Raw genomic sequence first — 16,549 nt, 5'->3', positions numbered from 1 at the left:
CCACTGACACCGATGATGGGGCACTATTTCTCCCATTGATACCAATGATGGAGCACTATTCCTCCCACTGACACCAACAATGAGGCACTATTAATTCTACCGACACCAACAATGGGGCAGGATCCCTTCCACTGATACCAACAATGGGGCAGGATCCCTTCCACTGATACCAACAATGGGGCAGAATACCTTCCACTGATACCAACAATGGGGCAGGATCCCTTCCACTGATACCAACAATGGGGCAGAATACCTTCCACTGATACCAACAATGGGGCAGAATACCTTCCACTGATACCAACAATGGGGCAGAATTTCTTCCAATGACACCAATGATGGAGGACTATTCCTACCACTAAGACCAATAATGGAGCACTATTCCTTCCACTGACACCAACAATGAGGCACTATTCCTCCAACTGACACCAACAATGGGGCATAATTCCTGTCACTGACACCAACAATAGAGCACTATTCAGTCCATTGACGCCAACAATGGGGTATAATTACTGACACCAACAATAGGGCATGATTACTGACACCAACAATGGGGCATAATTACTGACACCAACAATGGGGCATAATTACTGACACCAACAATAAGACACTATTCCTTCCATTGACGACAATGATGGGGCATAATTCCTTCTACTGACATCAACAATGGGGAATATTCCTCATGCTAACACCAGTGATGGGGCATACAGTAATTCCTGCAACTGACTTCAACAATGGGGCATAATTCCTGCCACTGAGACCAACCATGGGGCACTATTCCTCACCTATAACCATGTAAATGGTTACCCAACCCATAACACATACTTTTTTTTCATTTTTTTTTACTTTCGAGCATGCACCAAAAGCTGAATTCCGTTCTTTGCATCTCTCAAGGAGGAATAGTGCCCCATCATTGGTGTCAGTGGGAGGAATAGTGCCCCATCATTGGTGTCAGTGAGAGGAATAGTGCCCCATCATTGGTGTCAGTGGGAGGAATAGTGCCCCATCGTTGGTGTCAGTGGGAGGAATAGTGCCCCATCATTGGTGTCAGTGGGATGAATAGTGCCCCATCGTTGGTGTCAGTGGGAGGAATAGTGCCCCATCGTTGGTGTCAGTGGGAGGAATAGTGCCCCATCGTTGGTGTCAGTGGGAGGAATAGTGCCCCATCATTGGTGTCAGTAGGAGGAATAGTGACTCATCATTGGTGTCAGTGGGGGGAATAGTGCCCCATCATTGATATCAGTGGGAGGAATAGTGCCCCATCATTGGTATCAGTGGAAGGAATAGTGCCCCATCATTGATATCAGTGGGAGGAATAGTGCCCCATCATTGATATCAGTGGGGGGAATTGTGCCCCAAGGGACGGATAAAGGCAAGCAAAGGGCCACATCTGACTGGTGGGCTGCAGTTTGGAGACTCCTCTCCTACAATATACAAAGTGGACAGGTCAGGAAAAGTAAGAATCCCTTTACAGAAAACTCAAACCGGCTTATTGGAGTTTCAGATCCGTCACAAAGTAGGTTGGCGGGTCATTCCCTTCCCAAAGACACACGGGTGGTCTTGGTGTCAGTCACACGTTGGGGGGCCTTTCTTCCTCACTAACACCTTTACACTTCAGAGGAGCGGGAATCGCTTCTTACCTGCTTGCCTTTGAAGACGGATATTGGTTGTGCCATCGACTCTCCATGAGAAAGGATGAGATCCAGCATACCGTCCCCATCGAAGTCTGTCACAGCGCCACCTACAGAGAGTTCACCAAAATACTTCCATAAGTTGTGGACTAAAGGTGACCTGATGACCAACAGCACAGAACCCGGCTACCATCGGAGGCACGACCGGGACACATACATTGATTGAACATACAGCACCGCGTGGCGAGGGCTCCTTCCCACCAGACGCTGCACTGCAACCCCGAGACCGGAGTGTGGTGAGGCCAAGACTGTCTTTTTTTTTTTTTTTTTAAACAATTTTATTGAGATGTCACACAGACATCTCAAAAAGTTCAATTGCTGGTCATACGGGGTAGTCAATTGCACTGTGCTAAAAAAAGTACTACATGTACCGTGACGGCACAACCCACCACGCCGGGGCGTCACCGGGGCACAGAGGAGACGAGCTACACATGTGCAGAACCAAAAAATGTGTTTTGTTTCAATGCTTTATTTAAATAATTGTGCTCAATTTTATTTTATTTTTCCTTTATTCTTTTCTACTCTATTCAGTTATTTTCTATTTTACTCCATTCTATTATTTTATTTTTTATTTTATTCTCTTCTGTTCTCTTTTACTCTATTCTTTTCTACTATACTCTATTCTATTATATTTCTATTCTATTTTATTCTAATATTGTTTTCGAATTTGAATTTGTTTTTTTCTAATCTGATGCACTATAATTGCACGCTCATGAAACACTGTACCCAAATGCAATTTATGTAATTTTGTTTACACAAAAAGATCTTTCTTTTGGTGGTATTTGATCCCCACTGGGTTTTACATTTTTTATTATATATAAAAAACAAAACAAAAATTAGAACAATTATTTAAATAATTGTGTTAATTTTTATTACTCTACTCTTACTCTATTCTTTTCTACTCTATTCTATTCAGTTATTTTATTTTCTATTTTAGTCCATTTTATTATTTTATTTTTTATTTTATTCTATTCTGTTCTCTTTTACTCTATTCTTTTCTACTATACTCTATTCTATTATTTTCTATTCCTTTATTTTCAATTTCTATTCTATTTTATTCTAATGCTTTTTTCGAATTTGAATTCGTTTTTTTTTTTTTTTTTAAACTGATGCACTATAATTGCACGCTCATGAAACATTGTACCCAAATGAAATGACATTTTTTTTCTTTTGGTGGTATTTGATCACCACTGGGTTTTAAATTTTTATTATATAAATAAAAAAAATTAGAAATTAGAACAATTATTTAAATAATTGTGTTAATTTTTTTGTTTTACTCTATTCTTTTCTACTCTATTCTATGCAGTTATTTTATTTTCTATTTTACTCCATTCTATTATTTTATTTTTTATTTTATTCTATTCTGTTCTCTTTTACTCTATTCTTTTCTACTATACTCTATTCTATTATATTTCTATTCTATTTTATTCCAATATTGTTTTCGAATTTGAATTTGTTTTTTTCTAATCTGATGCACTATAATTGCACGCTCATGAAACACTGTACCCAAATGAAATTTATGTAATTTTGTTTACACAAAAAGATCTTTCTTTTGGTAGTATTTGATCACCACTGGGTTTTACATTTTTTATTATATATAAAAAACAAAACAAAAATTAGAACAATTATTTAAATAATTGTGTTAATTTTTATTACTCTACTCTTACTCTATTCTTTTCTACTCTATTCTATTCAGTTATTTTATTTTCTATTTTAGTCCATTTTATTATTTTATTTTTTATTTTATTCTATTCTGTTCTCTTTTACTCTATTCTTTTCTACTATACTCTATTCTATTATTTTCTATTCCTTTATTTTCAATTTCTATTCTATTTTATTCGAATGCTTTTTTCGAATTTGAATTCGTTTTTTTTTTTTTTTTAAACTGATGCACTATAATTGCACGCTCATGAAACATTGTACCCAAATGAAATGACATTTTTTTTCTTTTGGTGGTATTTGATCACCACTGGGTTTTAAATTTTTATTATATAAATAAAAAAAATTAGAAATTAGAACAATTATTTAAATAATTGTGTTAATTTTTTTGTTTTACTCTATTCTTTTCTACTGTATTCTATGCAGTTATTTTATTTTCTATTTTACTCCATTCTATTATTTTATTTTTTATTTTATTCTATTCTGTTCTCTTTTACTCTATTCTTTTCTACTATACTCTATTCTATTATATTTCTATTCTATTTTATTCCAATATTGTTTTCGAATTTGAATTTGTTTTTTTCTAATCTGATGCACTATAATTGCACGCTCATGAAACACTGTACCCAAATGCAATTTATGTAATTTTGTTTACACAAAAAGATCTTTCTTTTGGTGGTATTTGATCACCACTGGGTTTTAAATTTTTATTATATAAACCAAAAAAAACTTTAGAAATTAGAACAATTATTTAAATAATTGTGTTAATTTTTTTGTTTTACTCTATTCTTTTCTACACTATTCAGTTATTTTATTTTATATTTTACTCCATTCTATTATTACATTTTTTATTTTATTCTATTCTATTATTAAATGTTTTATTTTATTCTGTTCTCTTTTGCTCTATTCTTTTCTACTATACTCTATTCTATTATTTTCTATTTCTATTCTATTTTATTCTAATGTTTTTTTCGAATTTGAATTTGTTTTTTGGAAACTGGTGCACTACAATTGCACGTTCATGAAACATTGTACCCAAATGCAATTTATGTAATTTTGTTTACACAAAAAGAACTTTCTTTTGGTGGTATTTGATCACCACTGGGTTTTAAATTTTTATTATATATAAAAAACAAAACAAAAATTAGAACAATTATTTAAATAATTGTGTTAATTTTTATTACTCTACTCTTACTCTATTCTTTTCTACTCTATTCTATTCAGTTATTTTATTTTCTATTTTAGTCCATTCTATTAGTTTATTTTTTATTTTATTCTATTCTGTTCTCTTTTACTCTATTCTTTTCTACTATACTCTATTCTATTATTTTCTATTCCTTTATTTTCTATTTCTATTCTATTTTATTCTAATGCTTTTTTCGAATTTGAATTCGTTTTTTTTTTTTTTTTTAAACTGATGCACTATAATTGCACGCTCATGAAACACTGTACCCAAATGAAATTCAATTTCTTTTCTTTTGGTGGTATTTGATCACCACTGGGTTTTAAATTTTTATTATATAAATAAAAAAATTTAGAAATTTGAACAATTATATAAATAATTGTGTTAATTTTTTTGTTTTATTCTATTCTTTTCTACTCTATTCTATTCAGTTATTTTATTTTCTATTTTACTCCATTCTATTATTTTATTTTTTATTTTATTCTATTCTGTTCTCTTTTGCTCTATTCTTTTCTACTATACTCTATTCTATTATATTTCTATTCTATTTTATTCTAATATTGTTTTAGAATTTGAATTCGTTTTTTTCTAATCTGATGCACTATAATTGCACGTTCATGAAACACTGTACCCAAATGCAATTTATGTAATTTTGTTTACACAAAAAGAGCTTTCTTTTGGTGGTATTTGACCACCACTGGGTTTTACATTTTTATTATATAAACCAAAAAAAACTTTAGAAATTAGAACAATTATTTAAATAATTGTGTTAATTTTTTTTGTTTTACTCTATTCTTTTCTACACTATTCAGTTACTTTATTTTATATTTTACTATTTTATTCCATTCTATTTATTTTCTATTTTACTCCATTCTATTATTTTATTTTTTATTTTATTCTATTCTGTTCTCTTTTACTCTATTCTTTTCTACTATACTCTGTTCTATTATTTTCTATTTCTTTATTTTCTATTTCTATTCTATTTTATTCTAATGCTTTTTTTTATTTTAATTTTTTTTTTTTAAACTGATGCACTATAATTGCACGTTCATGAAACATTGTATCCAAATGAAATGATTTTTTTTTCTTTTGGTGTTATTTGATCACCACTGGGTTTTAAATTTTTATTATATAAATAAAAAAACATTAGAAATCAGAACAACCCTTTCGACGTGAATAATTGTGTTAATTCTTTTGTTTTACTCTATTCTTTTCTACTCTATTCAGTTATTTTATTTTCTATTTTAGTCCATTCTATTATTAAATTTTTTTATTTTATTCTATTCTGTTCTCTTTTACTCTATTCTTTTCTACTATACTCTGTTCTATTATTTTCTATTTCTATTCTATTTTGTTCTAATATTGTTTTTTCGAATTTGAATTTGTTTTTTTCTAATCTGATGCACTATAATTGCACGCTGATCACCACTGGGTTTAAAATTTGTATTATATATATAAAAAAATAATTAGAACAATTATTTAAATAATTGTGTTAATTTTTTTGTTTTACTCTATTCTTTTCTACTCTATTCTATTCAGTTATTTTATTTTCTATTTTACTCCATTCTATTATTATTTATTTTATTTTATTCTATTCTGTTCTCTTTTACTCTATTCTTTTCTACTATACTCTATTCTATTATTTTCTATGTCTATTCTATTTTATTCTAATGCTTTTTTCGAATTTGAATTTGTTTTTTTGAAACTGATACACTATAATTGCACGTTCATGAAACATTGTACCCAAATGAAATGATTGTTTTTTCTTCTTTTGGTGGTATTTGATCACCACTGAGTTAAAAAATTTTAATATATATATATATATATATATATATATATATATATATATATATATATATATATATATATATAAAAACATTATAAATCAGAACAATTATTTAAATAATTGTGTTAATTCTTTTGTTTTACTCTATTCTTTTCTATTCTATTCAGTTATTTTATTTTCTATTTTAGTCCATTCTATTATTACATTTTTTATTTTATTCTATTCTGTTCTCTTTTACTCTATTCTTTTCTACTCTATTCAGTTATTTTATTTTCTATTTTAGTCCATTCTTTTGTTTTATTTTTTATTTTATTCTATTCTGTTCTCTTTTACTTTAAAAATCCCAATAAAATACATTTATGTTTTTGGTTGTAACATGACAAAATGTAGAGAATTTCAAGGGGTATGAAAAAATCAAGGCGCTGTATCTTCAAGACAGAAAGTGGTTAGAAAAGTAAAGAAAAGTAAAAAAAAAAAAAAACTGCAATATAATAAAAAATAAATAAATAAATAAATAAAACTGCAATATAATAAAAAGTAAAAAAAATAAAAATAAAATAAAACTGCAATATAATAAAAAGTAAAAAAAAAAAAAAACTGCAATATAATAAAAAGTAAAAAAAAAATTCAAAAAAAACTGCAATATAATAAAAAGTAAAAAAAAAAAAAAAAAAAAACTGCAATATAATAAAAAGTAAAAAAAAAAAAAAAAACTGCAATATAATAAAAAGTAAAAAAAAAAATTAAAAAAACTGCAATATAATAAAAAGTAAAAAAAACAAAAAAAAAGCTGCAATATAATAAAAAGTAAAAAAAAAAAAAAAAAAAACTGCAATATAATAAAAAGTTCTCCAGTATAATTTCTCCTCCGTATTTCATGGCTTTTGTAATTATTTGCTGAGACTATAAACCAGAAAGTAATTAGCATTCCTTCCCGTAAACCTTCACTAATCTTGGTAACAATTTCCTACTTTTTAGCCGTCCCTCCAAGAATATGAGCCCCTAATTACAATTCTTTGCATAAATCGGGATTAAGGGAAACCAGTCCCCCCCCTCCCCCCCCGAGCGAGATGTTGAAAGACGAAATTGCGGTTTTTGGAGTGCAGATTGTGTGATGACCCGTTACAAGGAGGGAGATGTACCGTCCTCCAGGGGATTAGCGGGAGACGGAGGGATTGTAGCGATAATTCATAGAAACGCTGAACGACATCCAACGACACAATATAAAAAGCACGACCAACCAACGCTAAGAAACTCCAACGCCGTTTTTTTTTTTTTTGAAAATTTGTAACTAATGCACAAATCTCTAGTGCCACCGCCTGGAATATCGGTAGAAGTGCAGCTCAGACTCTGCCAACTATAAAGACGACAGTGATATAGAGAGAGACGCGGCGTAACGAGCGCAATTCATATTAAATCAGATCTCGGCGCTGGCAGAAAAATCGCAATCTCTATTCTCTTCAGAGAAATGAATTATTGACAATGTTAATGCACATTCTATATGTTACAATTATTTGTGGGCCGAAAAAAGTAAATGAATAAAAACAATTGGGTTTAATAAATACGCGTTACTTCTTTTTTGGAAGCTTGATACGATTCAGAATAAAAAGAGAAATAATGTTGGTAAGGTAAGTCCCCCCCTTACATCAGAATCCCCATTAATGTCCCCTCTTACATCAGGGTCTCCATCAGACTCACTCCCCCATTACATAAGGGTGCCTACGAGAGCCCCCACTTTTATCAGAATCCCCATTAGAGTTCCTCTTACATCAGGGTCCCCATCAAAGTCCCTTCAAGTCCTTCCTTACATAAGGGTTCCCCCATCAGAGTCCCTCTTACATCAGGGTCCCCATCAAAGTCCACTCTTATATTAGGGTCCCCATCAAAGTCCCCTCTTATATTAGGGTCCCCATCAAAGTCCCCTCTTATATTAGGGTCCCCATCAAAGTCCCCTCTTATATAAGGGTCCCCATCAAAGTCCCCTCTTATATTAGGGTCCTCATCAAAGTCCCCTCTTATATTAGGGTCCCCATCAAAGTCCCCTCTTACATCAGGGTCCCCATCAAAGTCCCTTCAAGTCCTCCCATAAGTTTTCCCTTCAGAGTCCCTCTTACATCAGGGTCTCCATCAAAGTCCACTCTTATATTAGGGTCCCCATCAAAGTCCCCTCTTACATCAGGGTCCCCATCAAAGTCACCTCTTACATCAGGGTCCCTATCAAAGTCCCTTCAAGTCCTCCCTTATATAAGTTTTCCCATCAGAGTCCCTCTTACATCAAGGCCCCCATCAAAGTCCCCTCTTATATCAGAGTCCCCATCAAAGTCCCCACTTATATTAGGGTCCCAATCAGAGTCCCTTCTTATATTAGGGTTCCCATCAAAGTCCACTCTTATATTAGGGTCCCCATCAAAGCCCCCCTTATATATGGGTCCCCATCAAAGGCCCCTCTTATATAAGGGTCCCAATCAGAGTCCCTTCTTATATTAGGGTTCCCATCAAAGTCCACTCTTATATTAGGGTCCCCATCAAAGTCCCCCCTTATATTAGGGTCCCCATCAAAGGCCCCTCTTATATTAGGGTCCCCATCAAAGTCCACTCTTATATTAGGGTCCCCATCAAAGTCCCTTCTTATCTTAGGGTCCCCATCAAAGTCCCCTCTTACATCAGGGTCCCCATCAAAGTTCCTTCAAGTCCTTCCTTACATAAGGGTTCCCCCATCAGAGTCCCTCTTACATCAGGGTCCCCATCAAAGTCCCTTCAAGTCCTTCCTTACATAAGGGTTCCCCCATCAGAGTCCCTCTTACATCAGGGTCCCCATCAAAGTCCACTCTTATATTAGGGTCCCCATCAAAGTCCCCTCTTATATTAGGGTCCCCATCAAAGTCCCCTCTTATATTAGGGTCCCCATCAAAGTCCCCTCTTATATAAGGGTCCCCATCAAAGTCCCCTCTTATATTAGGGTCCTCATCAAAGTCCCCTCTTATATTAGGGTCCCCATCAAAGTCCCCTCTTACATCAGGGTCCCCATCAAAGTCCCTTCAAGTCCTCCCATAAGTTTTCCCTTCAGAGTCCCTCTTACATCAGGGTCTCCATCAAAGTCCACTCTTATATTAGGGTCCCCATCAAAGTCCCCTCTTACATCAGGGTCCCCATCAAAGTCACCTCTTACATCAGGGTCCCTATCAAAGTCCCTTCAAGTCCTCCCTTATATAAGTTTTCCCATCAGAGTCCCTCTTACATCAAGGCCCCCATCAAAGTCCCCTCTTATATCAGAGTCCCCATCAAAGTCCCCACTTATATTAGGGTCCCAATCAGAGTCCCTTCTTATATTAGGGTTCCCATCAAAGTCCACTCTTATATTAGGGTCCCCATCAAAGCCCCCCTTATATATGGGTCCCCATCAAAGGCCCCTCTTATATAAGGGTCCCAATCAGAGTCCCTTCTTATATTAGGGTTCCCATCAAAGTCCACTCTTATATTAGGGTCCCCATCAAAGTCCCCCCTTATATTAGGGTCCCCATCAAAGGCCCCTCTTATATTAGGGTCCCCATCAAAGTCCACTCTTATATTAGGGTCCCCATCAAAGTCCCTTCTTATCTTAGGGTCCCCATCAAAGTCCCCTCTTACATCAGGGTCCCCATCAAAGTTCCTTCAAGTCCTTCCTTACATAAGGGTTCCCCCATCAGAGTCCCTCTTACATCAGGGTCCCCATCAAAGTCCCTTCAAGTCCTTCCTTACATAAGGGTTCCCCCATCAGAGTCCCTCTTACATCAGGGTCCCCATCAAAGTCCACTCTTATATTAGGGTCCCCATCAAAGTCCCCTCTTATATTAGGGTCCCCATCAAAGTCCCCTCTTATATTAGGGTCCCCATCAAAGTCCCCTCTTATATAAGGGTCCCCATCAAAGTCCCCTCTTATATTAGGGTCCTCATCAAAGTCCCCTCTTATATTAGGGTCCCCATCAAAGTCCCCTCTTACATCAGGGTCCCCATCAAAGTCCCTTCAAGTCCTCCCATAAGTTTTCCCTTCAGAGTCCCTCTTACATCAGGGTCTCCATCAAAGTCCACTCTTATATTAGGGTCCCCATCAAAGTCCCCTCTTACATCAGGGTCCCCATCAAAGTCACCTCTTACATCAGGGTCCCTATCAAAGTCCCTTCAAGTCCTCCCTTATATAAGTTTTCCCATCAGAGTCCCTCTTACATCAAGGCCCCCATCAAAGTCCCCTCTTATATCAGAGTCCCCATCAAAGTCCCCACTTATATTAGGGTCCCAATCAGAGTCCCTTCTTATATTAGGGTTCCCATCAAAGTCCACTCTTATATTAGGGTCCCCATCAAAGCCCCCCTTATATATGGGTCCCCATCAAAGGCCCCTCTTATATAAGGGTCCCAATCAGAGTCCCTTCTTATATTAGGGTTCCCATCAAAGTCCACTCTTATATTAGGGTCCCCATCAAAGTCCCCCCTTATATTAGGGTCCCCATCAAAGGCCCCTCTTATATTAGGGTCCCCATCAAAGTCCACTCTTATATTAGGGTCCCCATCAAAGTCCCTTCTTATCTTAGGGTCCCCATCAAAGTCCCCTCTTACATCAGGGTCCCCATCAAAGTTCCTTCAAGTCCTCCCATAAATTTTCCCTTCAGAGTCCCTCTTACATCAGGGTCTCCATCAAAGTCCACTCTTAAATTAGGGTTCCCATCAAAGTCCCCTCTTATATTAGGATCCCCATCAAATCCACTCTTACATCAGGGTCTCCATCAAAGTCCACTCTTATATTAGGGTCCCCATCAAAGTCCCCTCTTATATTAGGGTCCCCATCAAAGTCCACTCTTATATTAGGGTCCCCATCAAAGTCCCCTCTTACATAAGGGTCCCCATCAAAGTCCCTTCAAGTCCTCCCTTACATAAGTTTTCCCATCAGAGTCCCTCTTACATCAGGGTCCCCATCAAAGTCCCCTCTTATATCAGGGTCCCCATCAAAGTCCCCACTTATATTAGGGTCCCAATCAGAGTCCCTTCTTATATTAAGGTCCCAATCAGAGTCCCCTTTTACATCAGGGTCCCCATCAAAGTTCCCTCTTATATTAGCATTCACATCAAAGTCCCCTCTTACATCAGGGTCCACATCAGAGCCCCCTCTTGTATTAGGGTCCCAATCAAAGTCCCCTCTTACATCAGGGTGTCCATCAGACTCTTCCTTACATCAGGGTCCCCATCAAAGTCCTCTCTTATATTAGGGTCCCAATCAGAGTTCCCTCTCATATTAGGGTCCCAGAGTTCCCTCTTTTATTAGGTTCCCAATCAAAGTCCCCTCTTACATCAGGGTCTCCATCAGACTCCTCCTTTCATCAAGGTCCCCATCAAAGTCCTCCTAAGTCCTCCCTTACATAAGGGTTCCCAGCAGAGTCTCTCTTATATCAGGGTCCCTATCAAAGTCCTCTCTTATATTAGGGTCCCAATCAGAGTCCCATTTTACATCAGGATCCCCATCAAAATGCCCTCTTACATCAGGGTCCCTTCTTACAACAGGGTCCCCAAAGTCCCCTCTTACATCAGGGTCCACATCGGAGCCCCTCTTACATCAGAGTCCCAATCAAAGTCCCCTCTTACATCAGGGTCTCCATCAGACTCCTCCTTTCATCAGGATCCCCATCAAAGACCTTCTAAGTCCTCCCTTACATAGGGGTTCCCATCAGAGTTCCTTATTACATCAGGGTCCCCATCACAGCCAACCCTTACATAAAGGTCCACATCAGAGTCTCCTCTTACATCAGAGTCCCCCTTACATCAGAATCCCTATCAGAGACCCCTTATAAGAGAATCCCCATCAGAGTCCCCTTTTACATCAGGGTCTCCATCAGAGGCCTCTCTTACAACAGAGTCCCCATAGGAGTCCCCTGTTACACCACAGCCCCCTCTTACATCAAGGTCTCTATCAGAGTCCCCTTTACATCAGAGTCCCCCCCCCTTTTATCAGAATACATATCAGAGTCCCCCTTACATACGAGTCCCCATCAAAATCTCCCCCAAGTCCTCCCTTATATAAGAGATCCCATCAGAGACCACTCTTACATCAGGGTCCCCATCAAAGCCCCCTTTTACACCAGAGTCCCCTCTACATCAGGGCCTTCATCTTACATCAAAGTCCCTCATTACATCAGGGTCCCCATAAAAGTCTCCTCTTACAGCAGGGTCCCTCACTACATCAGGGTCTTCATCGGAGTCCTCTCTTACATCAAAGCCCCTCATTACATCAGGGCCCCCATCAGAGTCCTCTCTTACATCACCATCCCCCATTACTTCAGGGTCCTCTCTTACATTAGGGTCTCCATCAGAGTCCCCCTTAGCGCCGTAAGGCTTGCAGCGTGGCTGTAGCATCAGGGCAGGGCCCAGGAGGCAGAGCAGGCCCGGGCAGAAGTTGTTCTGCCCTCTTGTGAATGAGGGGCAAACACGTCATTGGTGGTCCTAGCACTCACCAACAGGGATGATGACAGTGCAGCGGGGGGAACCTGCTCTGGAGACGGTGGGGGGTTGGCTGAGGGGTTGGGTTGGGGGTTGGGTGAGGGGTTGGGTGGGGGGTTGGGTGAGGGGTTGGGTGGGGGGGTTGGGTGGGGGGTTGGGTGGGGGGGCTGGGTGGGGGGGTTGGGTGGGGGGTTGGGTGGGGGGGCTGGGTGGGGGGTTGGGTGGTGGGGTTGGGTGGGGGGGTTGGGTGGGGGGGTTGGGTGAGGGGTTGGGTGGGGGGGTTGGGTGAGGGGTTGGGTGGGGGAGGCAGGTTTGAGGTTGAAGCAAAGACCACTGCTGACCTCCATCGGTGCACGTTGAGGATATGCCTCTGATTATAAATGGCCGGATGTGGCCCAGGAGCCATAGTTTGGAGACCCTTGGTCTAGGGGGCCACAAACAGCAATTTTACTTACCCGATCCTCAGCTCCCACAGGAGCCACTTGCCGCCCGGGCTCCTGCGCATACACGTCGGCACTTTAAAGATGGATATCTCGATAAGGGCAGCAGCCGCTGCCACAACCGGGTTATCCATCTTTTGAGCCAGCGGTCCCGTTTACGATAATGGTGGTCTCTGCGGCAGATTCGCCGCAAGATCAACCGTTATCGACGGCGGGATAGGGGCCACACCCCCCCCCTTCCCGCCGGCGTGGCGGAGGAGATCGGGACCTGTCTGGAGAGACGAGTGAGGCTAAGATGGCCCCCCCCCCCCCACCTGTCTCCATACCAAAGCAGGGCGGAAGCGACGTCAAAACTTCACTTCCTCCCATACCTCTTAACCACTTCAATACCGGGGGGGCACTTAAACACCTTCCTGCCCAGACCAATTTTGAGCTTTCAGCGATGTCGCACTTTGAATGACAATTGCGCGGTCATGCTACACTGTACCCAAATGAAATTTTTATCATTTTTTTCCCACAAATAGAGCTTTCTTTTGGTGGTATTTGATCACCTCTGCGGTTTTTATTTTTTGCGCTACAAATAAAAAAATACCGAAAATTTTGAAAAAAAAATGTTTTTTTTTGTTTCAGTTTCAAAACTTTGTAAATAAGTATGTTTTCTCCTTCACTGATGGGCACTGATGGGGCTACACTGATGGGCACTGATAAGGTGGCACTGATGGGCACCAATGTGGCACCAATGAAGTGGCACTGATAGGCGGCACTGATGAGCGACACGGATGGGCGACACGGATGGGCGACACGGACGGACACTGATAGGTGGCACAAATTGGCACTGATAGCTGGCACGGATGGGCGGCACGGATGGGCATGGATAGGCGGCACAGGTGGGCATGGATAGGCGGCACAGGTGGGCATAGATAGGCGGCACAGGTGGGCATGGAAAGGCGGCACAGGTGGGCACTCATAGGCGGCACAGGTGGGCACTCATAGGCGGCACAGGTGGGCACTCAGGCGGCACAGGTGGGCACTCAGGCGGCACAGGTGGGCACTCATAGGCGGCACAGGTGGGCACTCATAGGCGGCATCGGTGTTATAGTAATGGATGCCAATCAGTGCCAAACAATAATGCATGCCAATCAGTGATGCCCATTGTGGCCACTGATTGGCATCCATTATGGGCACTGATTGGCACCCATTGTGCTGACTGGCACCCTGGTGGTCTAGGGAGGATTATGGATTTTTATTACCTTTTCCCTGGTGGTCTAGTGGTGTCCCTGGTGGTCCAGTGTGAGCATCCTCGGGGGGGCTGTGCTGATAATCGATCAGCACAGACCCCCCCTGTCAGAGGAGTAGCCGATCGGCTCTCCTCTACTCGCGTCTGACAGACGCGAGTGAGGAAAAGCCGATCACCGGCTCTTCCCATTTACACTGTGATCAGCCGTGATTGGACACGGCTGATCACATGGTAAAGAGTCTCCGTAGGAGACTCTTTACCGAGATCGTAGTTGCCGGGTGTCAGACTGACACCCCGCAACAACGATCGCCGCGATGCGCGCCCCCGGGGGCGCGCAGCGGCTCATTATCCTAATCACGTCATATGACGTCCGGTTAGGATAATGAAACCACTTTGCCGCCGTCAATTTGTAATAGGGCGGGCGGCAAGGGGTTAAAGGAACATTTTTTTGTTGTCATTTTTTTCAAATGACAATTTTTTTTTTTTTTTATTGCATTTTAGTCCAAATATGAGATGTGAGGACTTTTGACCCCCCAGATCTCATATTTAAGAAGGTCCTGTCATGCTTTTTTTCTATTACAAGAGATGTTTACATTCCTTGTAATAGGAATAAAAGTGATACTATTTTATTAATTTTTTTAAACTGTGTAAAAATAAATAATAATAATAAAAAAAAGAGATCTGAGAACTTTTTGACCCCTGTCATGGTTTTTTTCTAGTACAAGGGATATTTAAATTCCTTGTAACAGGAATAAAAGTGGCCTTTTTTTTTTTTTTTTTTTTTAAACTGTGTAAAAATAAATAAAATAAAATAAGTAAGAAAAAAAATTAGATCTGAGGACTTTTTGACCCCCAGATCTCATATTTAAGAGAACCTGTCATGCTTTTTTTCTATTACAAGAGATGTTTACATTCCTTGTAATAGGAATAAAAGTGACACAATTTTTTTTTTTTTTAAAGTGTACAAAATAAAATAAAATAAAATAAATAAGAAAAAAAATATGAGATTTGAGGACTTTTTCCCCAGATCTCATATTTAAGAGAACCTGTCATGCTTTTTTTTTCTATCACAAGGGATGTTTACATTCCTTGTAATAGGAATAAAAGTGACACTATTTTTTTATTTTTTTTTAAACAGTGTACAAAATAAAATAAAAAAAATAAGAAAAAAAATATGAGATCTGAGGACTTTTTGCCCCAGATCTCATATTTAAGAGGACCTGTCATGCTTTTTTTTTTCTATTACAAGGGATATTTAAATTCCTTGTAACAGGAATAAAAGTGGCCTTTTTTTTTTAACTGTGTAATAATAAATAAAATAAAATAAGTAAGAAAAAAAAAAGAGATCTGAGGACTTTTTGACCCCCAGATCTCATATTTAAGAGGTCCTGTCATGCTTTTTTTCTATTACAAGGGATGTTTACATTCCTTGTAATAGGAATAAAAGTGACCCAATTTTTTTTTTTAAACAGTGTACAAAATAAAATAAATAAAAATGAGAAACAAATAAGAGATCTGAGGACTTTTTGCCCCCAGATCTCATATTTAAGAGGTCCTGTCATTCTTTTTTTCTATTACAAGAGATGTTTACATTCCTTTGTAATAGGAATAAAAGTGACCCAAATTTTATTTATTTATTTTAAAAACAGTGAACAAAAAAAATAGGAGATCTGAGGACTTTTTGCCCCCCAGATCTCATATTTAAGAGGACCTGTCATGGATTTTTTCTATTACAAGGGGTATTTAAATTCCTTGTAACAGGTGGCCTTTTTTTTTTTTTTTAAACTGTGTAAAAATAAATAAAATAAAATAAAATAAATAAGGAAAAAAAATAGATCTGAGGACTTTTTGACCCCCAGATCTCATATTTAAGTGGTCTTGTCATTCTTTTTTTCTATTACAAGGGATGTTTACATTCCTTGTAATAGGAATAAAAGTGATACTATTTTATTTATTTTTTTAAACTGTGTAAAAATAAATAATAAAAAAAAAGAGATCTGAGAACTTTTTGACCCCTGTCATGGTTTTTTTCTAGTACAAGGGATATTTAAATTCCTTGTAACAGGAATAAAAGTGGCCTTTTTTTTTTTTT

The 16,549-nt window shown here is 38.2% G+C and overlaps 1 protein-coding gene across 3 annotated transcripts in view; it reads right to left on the bottom strand.

Moving 5' to 3' along the window:
• Positions 1-16,549, bottom strand: part of CRTAC1 (cartilage acidic protein 1) — a 1,115,778-nt gene that overhangs the window by 76,822 nt on the left and 1,022,407 nt on the right. For all 3 annotated transcript variants that reach the window (XM_077455715.1, XM_077455716.1, XM_077455717.1), the window contains exon 10: positions 1,638-1,738. In XM_077455715.1, coding sequence (XP_077311841.1) covers positions 1,638-1,738 — 101 coding nt within the window. The remainder of the gene's footprint in view (positions 1-1,637; positions 1,739-16,549) is intronic.

The sequence above is a fragment of the Lithobates pipiens genome, unplaced genomic scaffold (genome assembly GCF_037356315.1).
Source record: "Lithobates pipiens isolate NorthernLeopardFrog02 unplaced genomic scaffold, aLitPip1_a1.2 Scaffold_25, whole genome shotgun sequence".
In the NCBI taxonomy this organism is placed as follows: Eukaryota; Metazoa; Chordata; class Amphibia; order Anura; family Ranidae; genus Lithobates; species Lithobates pipiens.
Note: the sequence above shows the minus strand (reverse complement) of the source record. Positions and strands in the feature narration are given on the sequence as shown.